Source organism: Haliaeetus albicilla, chromosome 25 (assembly GCF_947461875.1).
Source record: "Haliaeetus albicilla chromosome 25, bHalAlb1.1, whole genome shotgun sequence".
Classification (NCBI taxonomy): Eukaryota; Metazoa; Chordata; class Aves; order Accipitriformes; family Accipitridae; genus Haliaeetus; species Haliaeetus albicilla.
Window position 1 is genome coordinate 21201892 of NC_091507.1, and position 21164 is coordinate 21223055.

Below are 21164 nucleotides of genomic sequence, written 5' to 3' on the forward strand. Positions count from 1 at the left end.
CAAAAGTAGGAGTTAATCCAATTCTTAACTTCTCTCAATTTGAGAAGTCTGATGGGGCTGCTAATCTGCAAACAGTTCCTCTTCCTACATGCCCCCTGCCACCCCATATGCCCGTCAAATCACAAGTCATGTTTCAGAATATCATGAAGAGTCTGAACTGGATGTTGGGTCTACTGAACGTTGGTCTCAGCAGAACCAGTGCACGAAGAGGGGTCTTTGCTGCTGCTGCTCGCTTAATGTGTACCCACTGAGCACTTTTTGCACTGCAAATCCAGTATCACAGACCAAACTTGGTCTGCGGAGGGCTGTTGCAGATCATGTGCTCTAACTTCTAACTTTTCTAACTGGTCCACTTTTCGTAAACTCTTCCTTTTGTCTGGACTGAACGGGGTTTCCGCTGAGTTGTAAGGATGTGCTGCCAAGATTGCAGGGTTGCAGAAGGCATTGTTAATGATAGTAGTTCTTCCTTTAAAGACTGCTACCTGCAACATCTGCCAACAGTTCCTGTATCGTGCACCAGAAGAACTGGGCAGACTCGTTGCTTTGTAGCTGTGCCACCCCCACTCTGGGGGCACAGCTGGTCAGGCACAAGAAGTTACCACGTATGTTCATCAGAAGAGAAGCCTGGACATCATGCGTTCATGTCGTAGGTCTTCCTTTTCCAATGCACTCCATGTACTGGTGAGCCCACAGGACAGTGGGACCGACTGTTTAACTGCTCTGGTGTAGAAGGTCAGTCCCATTGTGAATATACGTTCATCCAGGTTTGCTAAGGCTCTGGTCAGGTTCAAATCTTCTCTGTAGAAGGTGGCATCTGTGGAAAACCGGACTGTGACTAAAGTTCACCCAAGTGTAGAAGGTCTGCAGAAATACCCTGTCTCTGCTGAACCCCGCTGCTGGGAGGGGATACGTAAACAGAAGGGTCCTCTGTCTAGGTGAGCTTTGCAGTCTACAGAATGAGCTTCTGCACTGCTCCTTCTTGTTAAGGTTGTGGAAACTGTTAACACGTTTATGTTTTCTGAAGATCACTGGTCTAGAACACAGTAACGGGTTACTACTACCAACTCATTTTTTGTGGGGACAAGGGTGTTCTCTCATCCTTCTTTTAGCTATCTCTGCAAAGCACTGTCCCTGGGTGTTCTGCAGATAGGGGGGCAGGTGAATTTGGACAGGTGACTTCCATTCGTTGAGCAGTTACAAAATAGTTTGATATTTGTTCTTCCAATCCTTCCCAAACTATGGTGACTACTCTCTTGCTGTTTTCCTGTGGAGAAAATCCACTGCCAGCTATTGGAACTTGGCTTAAAAATCAGTGGCAGACTTTACTCTGTGTTGGCCCCATAGGAACATTGTGCTGTCTGTAAACTGGATTAGTGGTTTGCTATTCTTATGCTGTTAAAACATTGGTATTTCTTTTTTATTCTCATTCTGCATAATAGAAGAGCCTAAGTTGGACAGCTCTGACAAAAATTTCAGATATAAACCTTTGCTAGCCACAAATCTGTCAGCCCTGGTAAGATCCTCAGTTGAACTACCGAAAGTAATTGAAAAGAGTACCCATTCTTCCTTGAGTACTGCAGTTGCTACCTGCTTTCTATTTTCTCCAAAACTGCGGAGAGCAGAATTAACTTTCTTAAAAATGAGCTACTTTGAGTTGTTTCTTTCAGGATGTGCCCTTCAGGTAAAGGGTTGTTAGCTCACTCCCTTTTGCAATGAAATGAATTCCACTGCATGTGCTCTGCAAAATGCCCGGCACAGCTTGTTCGGCATGTGAGCACTAGGAACTAGCTTCCAGTTTTGCCAGGTGTGAGTATTTCTGATAGTGATTCCCCGTTACTGTTTAAGGTTCTTGACTTTTAATGAGAGTGAAACACATAGTTGTCAGTGACTTCAATGTATTGTTTGGTTTTGTTTTGGTTTTTTTATTCTTTATATAAATCAGATTTGCCAAACCAGTGTTCTCCTGATCCTTGTCACAAAGAGGGGACTGTCAAATGTGAAGATCTCAAGGGAGACTTCTATTGTGAATGCAAGCGTGGCTGGCAGGGAAAAACATGTGAAAAAGGTAATTGGGTTTCATTATCTTTCATACTTGGAACAAAGTTATATTGGGTTTTGCTATATTCTCCAATGGTCACTGATACTGTGCTGCACAATTCAAAAGTCACAGAATTGAACCTGGATTACACACCACTTGTGGTTTTACCCTTCTGTGAATTGGTTAACTCTTTCACGTCAACATTGTTATCTGACTTTAATGTATCTCAGCTTGGTCTTGGCAAGATAATCTAAGAAGTTATGCTCTAACTTGCTGTCTCACCCCTCTGAAAGGGGCAGCAGAAATAAGTAGTAGTGGCTTTTGTACCCTGACGTAATAGAGCACAGACTGCAGAGCCAGAGAACGTGGCCCATCTTCCTTTCTAGCATCCCTGCAATGGGAACAGTGACTTTCAGCAGGCAAGTTGGCATCTGACCGATGATGCACAACCTGATGAAATTAGTCTGTTAAAGCTTCCTTGCTAGTAGGACCTTATTTCATGACGGCTTAATCCCACTGTGTATCTCTGTCACCTCCAAAGAGAATATTCAGGCAGAAGCTATCTGTGCAAGAAGTTCCAGGCCCCCAGAGGGCTTTCTCTATTCCTTTATGAAATACTGAAGTTATCTTCCCTCCTCTTGTTATCTGGTTTCTTTTTTTTTTTTCTTCTGCCTACAAGGCTTCCTGTCAGGGTCACTGCTTTTCTGCCTGCCAATATTAAGTAATTGCCAGAAATCGCATTCAGCCAGTCCAGAATTGTGGCCACAAAGACAGCAGGAGATCCAAAGCCTTTCCTTCTGATGTAAATATTGTGGGGAGATTATAGGGAGATTATAGGATCACTCACAAGCAGCTTATTTAAGCATTTGAGACAGTTGACTGATCAGTATGCAGTCAGCTTTGATAGCTCAGCAACTGATCAGTCTCAAGCATATCTCCTCTTTTTTCTTATGAAATGCCATGAAATGTGCTGTTCTACCCATCAGCTAACTCTAGAGTCCCATATACAAGCAGGACATAATGAGCAGGTAAGGCAGATCAAGGGTGAAATCCAGGCTCTGCTGGATGTAAACGGCTTTTGCTGCTAAGTTCAGTGGAGCACAGCTTAGCTCACAGTACTCAATAGTTGCAAATGTAAAACTTTTTGTGTTCTCATGAGTTCTGTAGTAGTAAGGATACATTGTTCTTGTTTCATTTAAAGCTTTCATCCTGAACTTACTGGTCATAGTATTAATTTTAAAAGTTGGTTATGATATAAAATACATCAGTTTTAATTAGTTTCCTTCTGCAAACAAACTTCTTCACCTCCAAAGTGACTAAAGATACTCTTCTGCATTCTCAGAGCTGTGAAGGAGATACTCAGTTACAGTTCCTTCTTTTTTTTTTTTTTTTTTTTAAATTAAATGTACTTGAGCTAATGTACTTGAAGTGTTTGAATGAAATCTTTGTGCTTTTGTAATCATTGTGTTGCAGCTGTAATACTGTTTCTTGTTTGGTCTTTCTCCTTACCAATGCCTTTCCCACTCGCACCCTCTAGATTATTTACAGAGGTGAAAAGCTGACTGTAACACTTCCTTTTGATGCAGATATTGATGAATGCAGAACACAGAACGGCGGCTGTAACCAGCTCTGCCTCAACAAGCTAGGCAGCTACCGTTGCTCATGCTACAGTGGTTACACTCTTAAAGACAGCAAAACATGTGAAGGTAAGCTTTGCTGGGCCTCTCAGTTTGCTTCAGCAGATGCTTAGTGACTTGTGACTGTATTTCAGAGAGCAGCTCTGGTCTTCTCCCTAGCCCAGCAGAGACATGCTGGTAGCTCCTGTTAGCTGCACTCTGCTGGGGTTGTGCTGGGTGCTCCAGCCAGCGCTACGTGCCTGGGCTTGTCAGTGGTCACACCATGCTGCTCTCCAATATCATAACACAGGCATGATTCACAGAGCGTTTGTGGCTTGGATTGTGCTAAATTGGTTTAGCTGCTCAGTCCTCATATCCTGACATTGAGAGGAGGAAGGCCTGGCCAGGTGTGTTGTTATGATTCTTTCCAGTCTCACGGTGTCGTAGTATATGAGCCATTTGTTTTTCTTTTGTGTGTTTCTTATTTTATTTTTCTAAATTTGGCTATGTGCAGCAGCTAAGGATTCAGATAGGTACAGATGGATAAATTCACTGCAACTGAGTATTAATAGCTGTAGAAGGGCCCTAGTGAAGGTTGGCAGCTATTTTGCTTAGCAGCTGAGAACAGAAAGTGAGGATCTGAAGTATCTGATTGAAACAGCAGAATGAATTGACATAACCAAAACTTAAGCAACTGAGATTTTAAAAGTGTTAAGAAACTGTATGCTGAGACACAGACTCATTAATGATCACAGGTGGCTGCTAAAGTTATGTGTATCATCTCATGAAAAAACAGGCAAGTCTGTGTATATACCTCTTACAGATGGATGTGATGACATATTTCTAAACAGTTTGCATAACTGATCTGAACAACATATTAATGCTACCAGCAAAAAGACAAAGAGCAGGATTTTATTTCTGTGTCACTTCCACTGTAAAAATTGATGGCTGTATGGATTATTTGGTATCCCATAAAGGATAAAGCAAGCAGCTTAAAGGGAGCAGCCACTTAGAAGAGCCAACTTCACTTTTGAATTGTCCTCTGGTGCCAGTTGGCATGGACAGGTGGATGGCGAGTGGGCTCACAATTCCGTTTGTTTTCTTATGTACATATATTTGTCTAATACCCTAGTACTGTCTATTAGAGCACTGTGAACATAGCGTATGGGCAGTCTGTAGCTTCAATGTGTGACCCTCTGGTTGCTGAGGTTACTGTCAGCTGTGGTTAATGCTAGCTGAGATTTATCATTACATTTCAATTTTCTTTACGTTTATTACTGTCATTATGTTCACACACTAAAAAGTTAGGTTTTGTCTGTTTATTTGTAGGCTAGGCTACAGAGCATACTAGACAGACTACCATCGGCCAGTTCACTCAAAAGAGGGAATATCACGAAGTGTTACATGTAATTGTAGCTTTAACATGTACTAGAAAGCAAAAGTAAATATTAGACTCTCAGTATACTGCAAATGTTTTGTCAACACCAGGATTTTGCTGGGTGTTAGTTAACATGTTAGAAAAACACTTGTTTGTTTTTATGGACCTGCCTTCATGATGAAACCTCACAACGTCTGAGAGATGTGACTTGTTCTCTGTGACAAATAGGGCTGCTTCAATTCCCCTTTACAACAGATTTAGATCTTAGTTTTGTGAATGCATGAAAAATTATTGTTTGCCTGTCTGAGGAAGGAGAACAGGAATCTGTGATGCTCCACAGGCTGTGTGTTCCTTCTGTGTTTTGGTAAAATTCATACTGCTGTTCCTCAGTTCCTGCTTGCTGCTTTTTTAACCCAGTTTCAGCCCTCTGAATGGAGTGGGTGTTTTGGGTTTTGTTGGTTTTTGGTTTGGAGTTTTGTTCTACAGTTTTTCTCTTGGCTCACTTTGCATTTTTTTTTTCCAATAGTGGTTAATGGCTTAAAGAAAGACAAACCAACTGGTTTTGAAAGCCTGAAGTCACGTTGTATAGCTAGCTAACCCTAAAGGTAGATTCTTAAAGATATTGGGTTTTCAGTTACCAAAATAATATAGAGATCTCTTGACCCTGAGCCCACTCCAGTGTACAAACAGTGAAGTGATTTATCCTCATCTGAATTCATGTTGTTTAATTGCTTGTTTTGCAGACATAGATGAATGTGCAGCATCAGCAGACATCTGTGGAGAAGCTCACTGTAAAAATTTAATAAGCTCATACGAATGTCTTTGTGATGCAGGCTACAAGTACGATGATGTGAGAAAGACTTGCCAGGGTAAGCTCATGAAATAACATCATGTTAAGATGTATTACATGATTTAAAGCTATAAACCCCCGGAAATATAATTTCAGGCTTCAGTAAAAGTTTTGGGTTGTTTTTTTTTAATCTTGCTTACACACTGGACTTCTGTTCCCTTTCCCTAGTTGTGAGTGAGTTTGCAGTTTGCAGTCATCTTTGAGTTCATCGAGTTTGCAGTCATCTTTGATGACTTGAATCAAGCTGTACGAGCCAGAGTACTGAGATTTCTTGAATTTATGATAAGCACAAGATCTGGTGGAAGCTCAGAAGCATCTGTGCATGTTGCTGTCTCTCTTTGTAGGACAAGAAAAGTTACAGAGCAGTAGCTGTTGTTCTTTCAAAACCTGTCTTGTGGTATTACTCTGAACTAGGAGCTTAATATGCATTGGAACCATGCACAGTTCTGCTGGCTACACTGCCTGCAAGCTTTCTCAACGGAGTAAGTTTTGAAAGTATTCCAAAACTAGCATTGTTCCCTGCCTTTTTTCTAAGTTACCATAATGACTTGAATCACACACCAACCAGCCCTACTGGGGTCTAAGTATTTATCCCTGCCCGAAGAGATCCCTGGGGGCCATTGCAATTTGTTTTCCTGCATTTGTTTGTGAAGCGGATAAAAACAAGCCAAAGGGAAAAAAAGTAATGAATGAGAAACTCAGCTTTTACTTGTCTGTTGAGGATCCATCTGCTGAGTAGCAATGAAGGAAGCAGTCCGTGAGTTGAACCTGAGTTGAAGGAGCAGGAGCCAGTCAGCACAGGCGTAGCAGAAGGGGCCTGAAGGGAGGAAGTCTTGTCTAGAAGTTAAAGCCCAGGGCTCTGCACCAGCAGACAAGGAGTTGAGCTCTGCTTCCAGCCTTCCCACTGACTTGCTGTGTATCTTTGGGCAGCTGGAATCTGTCTGTGAAAACAGATTTGTGCAGATGCTAATTCTAACTCTTCCCTCCTGTAAAGATGTGGCACAGGGTAAGTACTGGCTACGGAGCACTTGGGCACGCTCAAATGAAAGGTGCTACAAAACAGCACTGATAACATTTTTTTTTTTTTTTTGCCCCAGATGACTCATGTTTAAACAAACTCAACTGCTGTTTTCTCCTCTTCTTTGCTGGTTTTGTGTAGATATAAATGAATGTGAAGAAAAGCTCTGTGAACAGACCTGTGTCAACTCGCCAGGGAGTTATACCTGTCATTGCGATGGCAGAGGGGGAGTAAAACTTTCCCGGGACATGAATACGTGTGAGGTATGTTAGTCTTCATTGCCATAACTGCAGAACGGGCCTTTATTTTACATTGCAATTAAGAATAGCTTATGAAGCTCTGGACCAAAGCTGTTTGAGCTGAGTAACCAGCAGGAGGGAATCATATTGGCAAAGTCATGTGAGCTGGAGACGGTAGCTCTCCTGAAAAAAAACTTTCACCTGAAAGTCTCTCTTCTCAGGCTCCTCCTGTCCCCATTCCAAAAAGAGCATGCCAGTGATAGCCCTGCCAGCCCTCTGTTTGGCTATAAGTTACCTCTGGCTGCACAAGCTTTTATGAGTCAGACGCAGTAGGATGGTGCAAAGGTCTCAGGGCGTATGGTGCAAGTTATGGACCAGCACTTGTGCTTGACACTTTTGTCTTCCAGGCATTTGAGGTGAATGGGGTTCAGTGGCACAGGCTGCCTCTGTGGAAACCAGCCACCAGCAAATTCTTAGCATATCTTTTGTTGTAGGCACGATGCTGCAGTAGAAAACCTTATGCTGTACATTATGGGTATGATTTCATTCTGCAAAAGGAAATCATTCCTACAAGGCAGATAGGAGGGAGGAGGGAAGGAAAGAAGAAATGTTCTCAGTACCAGAACAACTGTATTTTGAGAGTATGAACATTAAAGAGCTCTAACCTACTGTATATATAGCAACTACATGAGAAAGGAAGAGGAGGCATACTCTCCGATTCTCTTTCTGCTGTGTGAGGAGAATAAGCACTCAAAAATGTGTTTTGATTATAGAACATAATCCCATGTGTGCCTTTTGCTGTTGGAAAAAGTATTAAATCCTTGTACCTGGGGAGGATGTTCAGCGGCACTCCTGTTATCAGGCTGCGCTTCAAAAGGAAACAACTGACGAGGTGAGGACAATTTAGAATGACAGTCGAATGCACTGTCAGGCTTTAATGCATGCAATGGAGTTAGGTCATTACAATAACAATTATTCCTATGATCATTGTTATTTGTTTGGATTATGGAGTCCTGTAAGGCGAAATGTTATCCAAACCAGTAATTAAGAAAGGCAGCCTTGACCGCAGAGCTCCTAGGGTAATTACTGAAGTACAATAGTGTATTCTTTATTCTTGATGCTATTTTAAAACCCATCTTCACAGCTTAAGTCTTTCAGGAGTGCATTAAAAGCTAGTATGTTTTAACAGAGCTTTATAACTGCTAGAATTGATGCTATCTGTATGGAAAGTACTCTGTGGTTTTTGAACTCTGCATAACTAATTTATTTCTTGGCACCTGTGCGGTCAGACTTGTGGCCGAGTTCGACTTTAGAACCTTTGATCCTGAAGGTATCCTTTTCTTTGCTGGAGGCCATCAAGACAGCACATGGGTAGTCTTGGCTCTGCGCAAAGGACGGCTAGAGCTGCAGCTGAAATACAACGGAATAGGCCGCGTGACCAGCAGCGGACCGCTTATCAACCATGGCATGTGGCAAATGGTGAGTCCAGACCACTGCTGAGATCGTACCCTTCCTTGGCTTGTTCCTGATGGGCTCTGTCAAGTGCAGCTAGACTTTTGTGTGTTTTGAGAAGATGCTTTTCCAACCTATCTATCCATTCGATGCAAGCCGGTACCTTATACATTCTAAGGTGAGAATGCGATAGTTTTCCTAACAAATTGAATGATACTTTATGTCCATTGTAAACTAGATTACATCACTAATTTGCACAACCAGAGCAGACACAGTGCCTTTGAGATGCAGGAGTGCTAAGCTGACTTCATGTCAGTTTGAGAAGATGTCCTCTGGTTGAGGGCTAGAAGGGAGTAAGAGGGAAGGAACTCTGTAGCTGTTTTAAGGAAGTTTCCAAAGGTGTTTGGTGTATGGGGGGTGTGTGTGGTTGCTTTTGTTTATTTGTTTGTTTGGTCACAGGGCTCAGACAACCTGAGCCCTTGACAAATCTCTTATGCTACACTGTCCTTTTTTTAAAGTCTTCAGGCTTGTTTATATACAAAATAGACCATTTCCCTTGTAATGGTATTGGGGTCTATTAGAACCTCTCTGTTTACTAATAACATAATCCCAGCAATCTCACAAAACAATGCACTGCATCTTGGAGCTTGTAAGGATTCTTATTCTTGACACTCTCGCAGAACATCTCCTGGCGATTCTGGAAGCATCATGGGTGTTACCATTTGTGACAGGATAATGAAAAGCATCCTGTAGTATGATCTACAGTAGATTAGCAATTTATATATGCCTTCTTACTTCTGCCTTTGCCTCTCCTTTCATATTTTTTTTACTTAATGAGATCTTTTGACTTTTAAGTTGATGTGTCTCTTGGGGAGTGGGTGGGAAGTTCTCAGCTAACTCACATATGAGACAAATAGAGATACTGGTAACTGAATAGTTTTCTGTTGTAAATTTTTTAGTATAAAAAATTCAGAATTATACATTAAAGAAAAAAGCAAGGTGGGAAAAAACTTTATTTCTAATGAATAAATAAAGAAGTCCTTGAGTGCATTTGCTGTCAACTGCTGACATTTGGTAATGTTTCCAGCAGATGAGGTGATGTTTAATTCAGTTCCTTTACTGTCAGTGAAACATTTCATTTTAAGTATGGACTCGTGTGTACTTTTCAACCTCACCTTCTGTGAAGCACAACCCCAACAACTTTCAGAGGTCACAATCCAGACTGACATGCAGTTTGGGAGCTTTAGTCTGGACTTCAGTACGCACAGGATCAAGCCCTTAGTTTTGGTTAGACCTAGAACAGCAGAGTTTGGATACTTGGGAAAACTTTATAGGGGTTGTGAGAAAATAATAATTTTACTAATTAACTTTCAGCAGATGAAAAAACAATGGCTATTTAAAAGCAAAACATGAGAAAAAGCACCAGCGGTGTATGTCTTTTGGTCTCTTGAGCAAAAGCTGCATACTTTTATGGAAATATGAAGACATTTTCAAAACTTCAGGCAAATATTTCTACCTAGGTTATTTTCTCTGATGTTGATCCCTCCTAATCTATTTTTAAATGATCATTCCCAGCATTGAAAACACAAACAAGTAAGCCTCAGGAAAAACTACTAATGTAGTTATTTGTGTCTAATTCAGATGGATGAAGTGGCACGTATGAACTGATGATAGTAGAGAACACGCTCACCTTCTGTTTGTTTTGCCTTTCCAAAAAAAGTAATCATTTTGTCTTATTTTCAATGTTTAGTTTAGTACTGCTCTGAGGACAGTATGGTTAGCAAAAATAATAACTCACCTGCACTGTTAAATGTCAGAACTGAAGGTTAAGCAATTGCAAGCAGGTTTGTATTTGGCTTTAACCCTGCAGCTGCCTGTAGTCCTGTCCCTTTTCAGTGCTGTCCGCTTGCTTTTCAGCAGAGAGTGGACGGGCTGGCTGTGCGCTCCGAGCTAACCAGGGCGTGAATCCAGAACACAAGGCTGACTGCCCTTATGGCTAACCATATGGGAACCCTTAGCTACGAGAACTGCCTGCCTGAATGTCCCCGAGCGCACTGTGGCAGGCGGCAGCTAGCTTCTCCTTGCAACAAGAGGAGGGAGTTAGAGCAGTCTGCTAACTACCAAAATGCTTCCCGTTTTGGTTTGTAGGTGATGGTGGTGCACCAGCAATTAAGCTTTGAATATAAAGAACTGCAGCTCAAACTGCCAGAGGGCAGCGTGAAGTAGGCAGAATGTAATTTCCTAAACTGGAATTTGTTAAGAGCTTTCACGGGGATTAACCCCTTCTCCTGAGGAAGTTTCCACTGATTTGGGTTTGTTTATATCAATGATCAGAAGCAGCTAAGAACTCAGACTAATTTTTTAAATTTCGGTATTATTCCTTTCTATGCAATCTAATAAAATTTTAGAAGGCCCTGACTGTTGGTGGCCCTGCAAGTTGCAGGATTTCTCCACAGAGGAAGCACAGCATGGGCATTGCTGCAGCCGGCTTTTCGCCATTCCCGTTTTCTCTGTGGCTGGCAGCGATCTCTGCTAGGAGCAGGGAGATGGTCTGTGCCAGCACTTTGTGGTGCTCCATACCCCCGTGCATTAGGGCAGTGGTGACTGCGACACCGAGCAGAGGCATCTGAGTGAGTTTTTGGCTAGCTAGCCAGTGGAGCTAAGCCAGTTGGGCTGTGGCTGCCAGGACCTGTGGGCTTATGTTCCCACCCACTGAGTGGACTTTACAGCCTGCCAATGCCCAAAAAAGCCTGTTTGAGACTGGCTTGTGTGTCTCTACGGAATGCAGTCAGGAGGTGTAGATGCCACTTTAAACAAGCAAGCTTCAGACAAGTAAATTCATGTCCTGTAGGATAGAGCACAGAGCAACACACCAGGTGTAAACAGTGTTTTAGCAATGTAAGCCAGACTGTTCTGGAATCCACAGGAGAAGAAAAAAGTTTGATAGTCTGTGAACAATCTTTTCAACTGTCAAATTCACTTAACCTTCATTACTGAAGACTGCAATCCAAAGGGAGTATCCAGGTATAAACCTGCTCAACCCTATCATCCTGTATGTTACAGCCACAGGGTGAGAGCTCAGTGTGGCTGATGGAAACAATTTTGGGGCAGCTACTCTCAAAATGCAAAGAGAAAAATGCTCATGACCTGGCCTACTAGCAGGGAGAGACAAGAATAAATCTAAACAGCTGCTGAAATAGATATTTGATTCTATACAGCGGCTCACTGATGGAGGCAGCATCTGGGTGTCCCAGGGAACAGAGCTGTACGGATGAAGAGTGGGTAGGTGGGGTATCTGTCATGGGGTGGGAAGAAGGAGTGCTGTGTTGAAGATAATGAAATAGAGGAGGTGCGCTCCTTTCTCCTCTGGGGGAAGAAAGGTGGTGTCTTCTGCTACAGCCACAGAACGCCCCGTTGGTAGCAGGACCCAGGTCCCAAGGCAGCAGAATCCATGCTGCTGTTCAGCAGCCTGCTGCGTGTCACCTTTGTGCTCTGCCTCCTCCTATCCCTCTGCAGGGAGTGCTTCTCTGTGCAGCCTGGTCATAATTAAAATTATGAAAATTTTTTGAAATTGCAGTGGTGATAGAATCTTCTTAGAAGTAGCTCTTCAGAGAACTGGAGGTAAAACTTGCAGGGATCTTTTGAGAGAAAAATTAGTGCCTATTACACATTTTTACTACCCTCTCAAAAACTATTATCTTCTGTTGTTCTTTTTTCAGGGGTCAGTATTCAAAGGCTGTGGCTGGAAGGCTTCTGCATTATCTTTCACTGGTCCAACAAAAGACATCTTACCTGTCTTTCCAGCTTTTCCTTTCACATGCAGCTGCAATAGGAAGTTTCTCATTAATAACTCGTTATTGCATTTATGTTTTGCGTAGAGCAACCTACAAATGTCATGTAGTTAATCCACCTGTATGTTTGTGTAGCTGTTTTGAAGTAGCTGGGCTGTCTTCACCATTAGGTCAACTCCAGGTTGCTTTGTAGGGTAAAGATTTACATATCAAGGTGGAATGTAATTTAAAAGGCAGACAAAGAGGCTTAGGCACAGAAAATATTTCTCCATCATGGGGATTTCACTGGTGGTGTCTGTCCTTTAGTTGAGGGTGCAGACATTAAGTTCTTTTTATACTGAATTATTCTATTTGCAATTTTACTTTTTCAGATCTCTGTTGAAGAACTAGAAAGAAGTTTGGTTATAAAGGTCAACAGGGATGCAGTTATGAAAATAGCTGTCTCGGGGGATCTGTTTACTCTAGACAAAGGACTGTATCAGCTGAATTTGACAGTAGGAGGCATTCCTTTCAAAACAAAGGACCTTGTTCTACCGGTAAGTATAGCATCATCGCTCATGTTGTTTTGCATGCCTGAAGGGCTTGATTTCATCTTCTCTTGGGGTAATGTAGGTCCTTCCTGAGAGCAGTTCAACCTGCCCTGAAACAGGTGGAATTATCACCTCCTGGATACAGCTTTCTCTCCATTGACTGTAGAGGGAGCCTAAGCCAGTAGCAAAGGTGAGACTCCTGATTTTTTGATTGATAAGTTTGGGTGAGATATATCCCACCCTCGGCCTGCAGAATTAAGACACAGCAAAACTGGAGGACATGACAAAATTAACAGTGGTCATGCTGGCCCTGGGGGTCAGTGGGCACACTGCTGTGTAAGGGTACTGTTGTGCCCACTAAGTCTGGAAACAATGTTGGGGGCACTTTTTGTGTTGTGACCGAAGTTTTTGCTTCACTTATATTCTATCACAGTTTTGCTGCTTGTGTTTGCTGTTTCAGTTTAGTAAGACCCAAGGAAAAACAGAAGCTTATTTTTCTTTATTTCCTCCTAATTCAAGTAGATAGGGCATATGAATAAAAGTTTAAGCCTTTAAGGTGCTCTTTGGGTGAGATTGGATGATTGCTGTGTTTTTGAAATAGCTGCTGCTCAGGCTATTTCAAATGTCCACCACACACAGAGCTGGCACCTTGAAACCCAAATTGGCATCTCTTTATTTCTAAATGAGGTGACAAGCTTGCGGCTCTGTGACTGGGAGTGCAGCTGCTGAGAAAGGCTCCTGTTCCTCACAAGAAGTCATTCAGGGCCACTGCTTGTCTGAAACATTAAGCTCGGGGTGTGGTCTGAATATAGGATTGAGAGCCAAAAACTCCTGAGGTTTTTATCCTGGCTCAGACACTTAATTCTCTCTCTGCTTCAGTTAATGGGAGCTAATGGTGCTGATTTAGACACTTTGCAAGGAGCCTTCTCTTTACGTACTGTCTCGCATTTTAGTGCTGACATTTGGTACAGGATAACGTAACTAGAAGCTGGAAGGAACAAGGTGTGCACAGAGCGGCGTGCCTGTCTTGTGGCTCGGGCAACCCTCCCTTAAGCCAGCACCCAACAACTTATACCATCATCAGGTCCAACATCTTGTGCGTCATGAAGGCTGTTTGCAGTGACACAAAGGATTGGGTTTTTTAACTTCAAGTTAGTCTCCAGCATTCACAATGCAGAATTACGGAAGTCACATAGCTTTGGCTACAGAGCTTTAGAAGTAAATCGCACTAATGATGTGCAGCATGTAGAGGAGCTAACAGAATCAATACAACCAAATTAGTGCCCTTCTGTCCTGTGGAGACAAGCTGAGCTCAGGGGAGTTTCCTGGGGAATACTGACCACTTGCTTGGGGTTGCCACGACTTGGCTTGCATGCGCATAACACGTCAAAATGATTTCTCCTAATTAGTATCATAATCTAACTCAGTATTCGTCTGCATCCAAAATCAGCTATTTTCACCGAACAGTAGTTTGAGGCATGAGATACTGCCTTGTCTTCCTAGATGAACCCTCGGCTGGATGGTTGCATGCGGGCATGGAACTGGCTGAATGGGGAGGACACCACTATCCAAGAGACCATAAAGATGAATGAAAAGATGCAGTGCTTTTCTGTAGCAGGAAGAGGGTCTTTCTATCCTGGTCGAGGTTTTGCTGTGTTTAATCTTACTTACAGTAAGTACTTTATATTCTTTATTTCTGACCTGTTGTCCCACCATTAACGATACATGGTTAATAAACAGTTTAAAACTTAGATGTGTGCCAGACTGTGTTGATTGATGCAGAAAAGACTGGCAGCTGTGAATGGAGAGGGAATAGCTAAACTTGTGGTTCATAGCGAAGGAAGGCCTATGTATGATGGTTAGAATCAGTACGAATATGCCCAGCACGGATTAGGTTTTCTCTGTGTAGCTCCAGTAATGCATTTCACACCCAGGCTGGTTCCAGCTCATCCTCAGCTTCACATCTCTCTGTCAGCAGTGTAGGTGGTTCCAGCCCTAGCCACTGTTTTTCTGCTAAATAGGGAAAGCTGCAAGCCGTAGTGCTATATCTTGAGTTTATGATGAACAGAAGATCAATATTGTCTGTAGCAAAATGTCAAAGATTGGATTCACTTTTAATCATTGGGTGGTATTATTTACACTTGGGACAAACACACTAAGCATATCCCTGATACAAGCTGAATGAAATTGGCCTAGATGCAGTAATAACAAGTTTCAAACCAAACTTGGCCATACTAACGTAGCACTCAGAAAGGCACCTTTTCTTTGTTCTAGATTATTCTGTTTGTTTATATGTGTGATCAACTGTCAGTATTTTTAAACACATACAAATGCCAACCATCTATTTTAGTTTGGTGTGTAAGTCCTCCTCTGCAGAAGCCTTCTGTGCATCATTATGTGGATTTTTATGCTGTGCCATTGTAAATTAGGGAGTATCAGGTGTCTGTCGTCTCGCTTACCGCATGGATTCAAAAAGCTGCAAAGTAGAGACAAGGCAGCATCTGAAGTGCAGATGACAGTACTCAGCAGAGATGAGGCCTCAGCACCTGCTTTTTTTTTTTCCCTACAAACAATAATCCTTTTTTTTTTTTTTTCTTTGCTTTGCAATGGTAAGCTTTATAAAGAACTTACTATGCATTTCTTTTTCTGTAGTGCAACCTTCTTCTGGAAATGAAACCAAGACAAGTTGGGAAATAGAATTAAATGCTGCAATTCAACCAGCAACAGATACTGGTGTGCTGTTTGCTCTAGTTACAGAAGAAGCATCTGTCCCTTTTTCACTATCTCTGATTGACTATCACTCCACAAAGAAACTGAAACAACAGGTACAGACTTAAGTGTTTTTCTAGAGAAGGTTCTTTGCTATTCCCTGGGAACTGAAAGTCATTTTCAAAAATCAGTTGTCAGGTCTGCTGCCTGCCTGCTTATTTTCCCCCACTGGTTCAGAACACAGTCTGAGACTGAGGTGCTTGGCTGACACTGAAGTTCTGCCTCTTAAGGGTACATGTCAGATGCTACTAGGGATCTTTTTGCAAATGTGGTCTAGGTAAAAGATGGAACTGATCTCTTGAATACAGGCATATTTTGTTATGTTTTTCTGGCACAGAAGCTGGTTAATGCCATAAGCAAACAATTTCCATTCTCTGGAGCTCATCAGTAAGAGTCCCAAAGTAGTCAAGAGACAGGCTTTACGTGTTGCTCCAGGTGCTGTGAAAGGCCAGTTATGATGGAGGGCAGAAGCTCCTGATTTAATGGTATTCATAGTAAAGGGCTAGATTCTGGCATTACATGAGTGTAAATCAGGAATTATTTCACTAAAACCCATGAGCCAACTTTTCATTTATAGCACATCAGCTCTAGTCTATTTGGTTCCAGTGCAATATAACAACCTCTGTAAGACCCACTAAGAATTCTCTCCGAGAAGACAGTGGTTATGACTGACAATTAGTTCCACTGGTTCATTGATTTTTCATCTATGTAAATGAGCTCAGAACACAACCAACCATAGTAACTTAGACTAATTCTCTGGTGGCTCTGCAAAATCTTTGTAAACAAGGCCACAGTGGGGTCATCCTGGTCTTGGTTAAGCGTGGCTAGATATATATCTGCTCTACTGCCTCTTTTCTTCTTTCCCCTGCTATCCAGTTTATCATTGTGGCCTTGGAGAACACAGTTGTGTCCAGACTGGCAATAAATCTCTGCGATAGGAAGGAACACTCTGTGGACATCCTCCTCAAGAAAGATCACTTATCCCTGAGGGTAGATGGCATAGCAGGAGAGAGTGAACTAAGCATCTCTGAGTTAGAGGACAGTCTGTCCATCTTGGAGAGCTCTTTGCAGTCATCGGTGAAGACGTACGTGGGAGGACTGCCAGGTGAGCATCCAGTTTTGCAGCATGGACTACAGACTCCCAACTCACCTTGCTGAGCTGGCAGTTGGGAAATCTGTCTCTGTTCATTTGAGCTGGGAGCCTCCTTCTCTGTTTCTGCTTGAGCGGGCTTTGTCTGCCATGCAGGCACATGATCTTAACAGATGTCAGGGTGCGCTTGACAATTATTTTTTTTTTTCTTGAATGATTGTGTCCTTCTGAGGACAGCTGGAAGCAAAAATAGAAAGAGGAGGTTTTGCTTGGTCAGCAATAGGAATGATTTATCTGAAGGATAGCTGTAAGCAGGGTCATTATCTTAAACCTTGTAAAATCCATAGGAGCTGGACCACAGGCTCCTGTAGTGCTTCATTAACGTAATGAACGTGTGTGAGCACTCCTTGAGGGGAATACCAGGGCCTCACATTGTTTTGACTGAAGGTTGGGAAGCCCAGTGTGGTGATTCTCCCTGGCTGATGTTCTCTTTGAACTGATCACAGCACTACAGAATTAACAGATTTCTTCCCAGCAGAGGGTATGTAGGGCACAGCCAAGGGGCTACCGCCGGTTATAGTTTTGCTGGCTTTTCAGCAACAACAGGGCTTCTTGTGGGAGGTCAGTTTGCTCCTCTGTTCCGAACCTGGAAGATCAAACTTTCATCTGAATCATGAATTTTGGACAAGTTTGGGGATTTGTTTCTTGTTCTGGCTCAACTGGTTTATCAGTCCCTACCGCTGAGTAATGCAGTTAAGGAAACACTTATGTCTCTGATGCACAGAAGTACATCCTAATTTGTTGCCAGCAGCTAAGCAAAATCTTGCCCTTGCTTGCCCAAGCAAGGGAGAGGCAGCAATGTTGGCCTCTTGGTAGGGGCTGAAGCAGTGCCCTGTGTGCTGGGACACATGGCGTGATTGTTCCCACCAGGAAAAAGAGTTTACGGAGTATTTATGCCGATGATGTAAATGGCTCCCAGTCACACCTAAAAGGGGGAGGCCACACACCCTGGGACGTTCACACATTGGCAGGAACAAGGCCGAATCCCCAAATGTGGCATTTTCCAGTGTCAGATTGAATTGGCTGAGCTGGCCATTGCACAAGCAAGAGAGGTCACCTACTTTCTTGCAAGTAGCTCTCAAACACACAGCAGAGACTTTCACAGCTCAGAAAACAATCCCATTCTGTCGCTGTCCTGAGTTCTCTATGGTTCACTTGGACTAACCGTGCTGGGTGAAGCACAGTTTTTAATTAGCCAGAACTAAGTGTGAGATATCATAGCTATGGCTGTTTAGACCCAGCTGGCTTCTGTAGGTTTAGCTACTTTCCCCCTTTGATCTGTTCAGCTCAGCAATGGGAATTTCTGCCTGGGGTCTGCTTTTGCCATTGAGAAGTACCCAGCACTTGCATCGAGAAACCTTGTCATTTGCCAAACGAATAAACATTTCAGCACTTTGGTTGGATTCATCACTCTGGGTTAAATAACTATACCAAATGGTCAGATCTAAGTGAGTTTGGCTCATTCAAATTTTGAAAACATTACGTCGTTTTTGGTTTTTCCCTGCTTCCATACCCTGTGGAAAAAACAAAGTATAGTGGTCACACTTAATGTCTTTATTCCATTTGCCACAAATAAAGAAAGAATTCTGTGTCAAAATATGTACTATGTCCCACCCTAAGTACAGCTAGTATTGCAGATGTGGAAGAAATATTATTTAGAGTTTCAAGAGAGAAGAGGGAACATATAGGCATTTGCTACCATTTCTATGGTATTTTCAGTTCTGGTAAATCCGAAATTATGTAATTTGTATGAAGCATAGGTGTTTTTCCAGGCAATGTGTATACCACCAGGTGAAGGAGCATTTAAACAAGTCTTCTGAGTCTTTACAGGACCACACTTCAGACAGATCCATTTCTAGTCATAACATAAAATTAAATATTTGACCTGATTTGCAATTATAACACAAAGAAAATTTTTTTTTTTAATTATTTTTGGTAGTATCTTACAAATCCATCTGAAAGCCCACACTGTCTTTCAGTCAGCCCTGTGGCACATGTAACAGCGATCTGCATGACTCCTTAGACGAGTGTTCAAGCCATTAAGCCAACACTTCATCATCTTCTGGGTCAAAATTTAGTTTACATTTATGTGAAGTGCTACAATACAGATGCCCCCTTCTCTTAAGCAGACTTCACAGATAAAATCTGGTAAATGGGGAGGAGTAGGAAATAGCTAAAGTGATTAGATTAAGCAACTAGCAAGCAATGGTACTTTTCAGCCAGGAAGCTGAAAAATTTATAGTATCTCTTTGTGGCTTACAGATCCCACACAAATGTTCTTTCTGTCACTCAGTCCTAGAGTCTGAACTGTGTTTGATCACATCAGCTTCAAATTTGGCCTCACGTGTCTCCAGGCAGAACCCTTTAAATTGCATATAATCTCAGGTCAACAGGACAACCTATTGTTCAAGTTGTCCTTGCTTCAGTGTAAAGATAAGGGGTTTACTTAGCTACCTGCATTACTGTGAAGTTAAATAATCTTTGAGACGTTCATTGCTTTCCATTGCACAACCAGCCTGATTGGGTTGGCTTTGGGTTGTAAATAAACTAATAACCTTTGGGGAAGGGTAGAGGACACAGTTCAGGTAAATTTTCATGTTACTATGTTACCGTCTGGGGTTTTTTTGTTCCTTTAAGTTCAGTGTGTATATGATGTTACAGAAGTTAGTAATAAGGTTGATTAATTTCCTCTAGTCTGTTGGGTGGTACTCAGTGTCTTCTTCCTTGCTATTTGTTTTCTGCCTCTGGTAAACTGATTAAAATGATGTCACCAGTGGATCTCCATAGAAAAAATCAGTTGCATTAGCGTTACCAGCTCAACTGATGCATTCCCACACCTTTCTGATAAATGCCAGCAACCTTCTTGTGCTGATAGATAGCATAATCACAGTAAAGATGAGTCTGGCAAGTGGTAGAGGCTGCATATAGGAGGAGCCTTCCTGTCGTGAAGTTCTTCCTATAATCTTGTGGCAGATATTTTGAAAGGAGAGAGGGAAAGCTTTAGAGGAAGGTATAACAACTCCATTAACGACAAAGTAGAGGGTCCAAAGATGGAGATGGGGAAAGCATTGAGACGGAAAGCAGCGTGAACACAGTGTGCAACTGGAGTGAAGCCTTGCTGCTGTGCAGCACATAGTTTTATCAGGACTGGAGGCTTTGCAGAGACACAGAGCAGCTGAGGAAGGGTTCAGCCTGGGAGAAGGGCTTTGGGGCACGAGAGCAGATGGCGTTTTCCCCGCGTCTGGAATCGTGCTCTTGCCTTCTGGTGAGAGGCGCGGGGGGGAGGTAGAAATCCCAGAGTGAAGAGGAGAGCTTGAATTCATTGATGTGATAGCCATCTGAGCATAGGTAGGGCAGGTATTTATTCAAAACGAGCCATCAGAGATGTTTGTCTCCCCTTTCACACAGACGTTCCTGTCACTTCCACTCCGGTCACCGCGTCCTACCACGGCTGCATGACCGTCAAGCTGAGCAGCAAGGCACTGGACTTAGACGAGGCTCTCTACAAGCACAGTGACATCACCTCACATTCCTGTCCTCCAGTCGAGGCGGGTCAGTAGGTACCACTGCAATGCGAAAGTTTTATACTCCAAAACTTTCAATGCTTTTCTTTTTTTTTTAAAGATATAAATTATTCAGACCTACCGCACTGCGTGTATAGTTTCTCTTAAACACTGAAGTTACGTAGGAGCTACTGATCCTTATGTCAGATTGATTATTGAAATACTCCTTTGCTTTGAGGTTTAAAGGTTGTAATATATTTGTAAATAGTTCAGAAGACTAATATTAAATAAGCCAGAAGTACAGAATATACCAGAAGTGAATGTTATCTTCAGACTGTAAGAGACAGTTTTATCTGTAATGTGGAAAACCTGGTAATATATGAGCATGGACTGGAAGAAAAAATAATAATTCTGTATTATTTTTTATTACCAAACACTGCTTTCTGATTTGCAAAATATGAGAGAATAAAATATTTACATACAAGTTTTTAATTTACCTGTACTGAGATTATTCTGTATTCTGTTATTTGGAGATAATGACTCAGGCTATGCCCGATGTGGAGATTACACTAGTGGGGTTTTTTTTGGTTGGTTGGGTTGGGTTTTTTGTTTGGAGGTGGGGGGGTTTACGTGCTTATGTCAGTATTACGTATCTTCTGGACTGGAGAGCAAATGGTTGCTGCTATTCTTACTGCTAGAGTTTCTCTTTCTGGTACCACAGATAGAAGACTCAGTTGTGACCTTTAGAAAAACTCGGTCAACAGAAAACAGAAAACAAAGTTGGGTCAGCAGGAAACAATTAGAAGAAAAGACTCAATAAGTTGAAAGCC

The 21164-nt window shown here is 42.3% G+C and overlaps 1 protein-coding gene across 1 annotated transcript in view; it reads left to right on the forward strand.

The window, feature by feature from the left end:
• The window catches only part of GAS6 (growth arrest specific 6), a 41386-nt gene extending 20556 nt beyond the window's left edge, over positions 1-20830 (forward strand). Inside the window, exons 5-15 of the mRNA XM_069770196.1 lie at positions 1943-2065; positions 3625-3744; positions 5776-5901; positions 7042-7163; positions 7913-8031; positions 8429-8618; positions 12754-12918; positions 14416-14584; positions 15565-15737; positions 16558-16786; positions 20240-20830. Coding sequence (XP_069626297.1) covers positions 1943-2065; positions 3625-3744; positions 5776-5901; positions 7042-7163; positions 7913-8031; positions 8429-8618; positions 12754-12918; positions 14416-14584; positions 15565-15737; positions 16558-16786; positions 20240-20391 — 1688 coding nt within the window. The 3' untranslated portion in view covers positions 20392-20830. The remainder of the gene's footprint in view (positions 1-1942; positions 2066-3624; positions 3745-5775; positions 5902-7041; positions 7164-7912; positions 8032-8428; positions 8619-12753; positions 12919-14415; positions 14585-15564; positions 15738-16557; positions 16787-20239) is intronic.
• Positions 20831-21164: the final 334 nt, after the last annotated feature.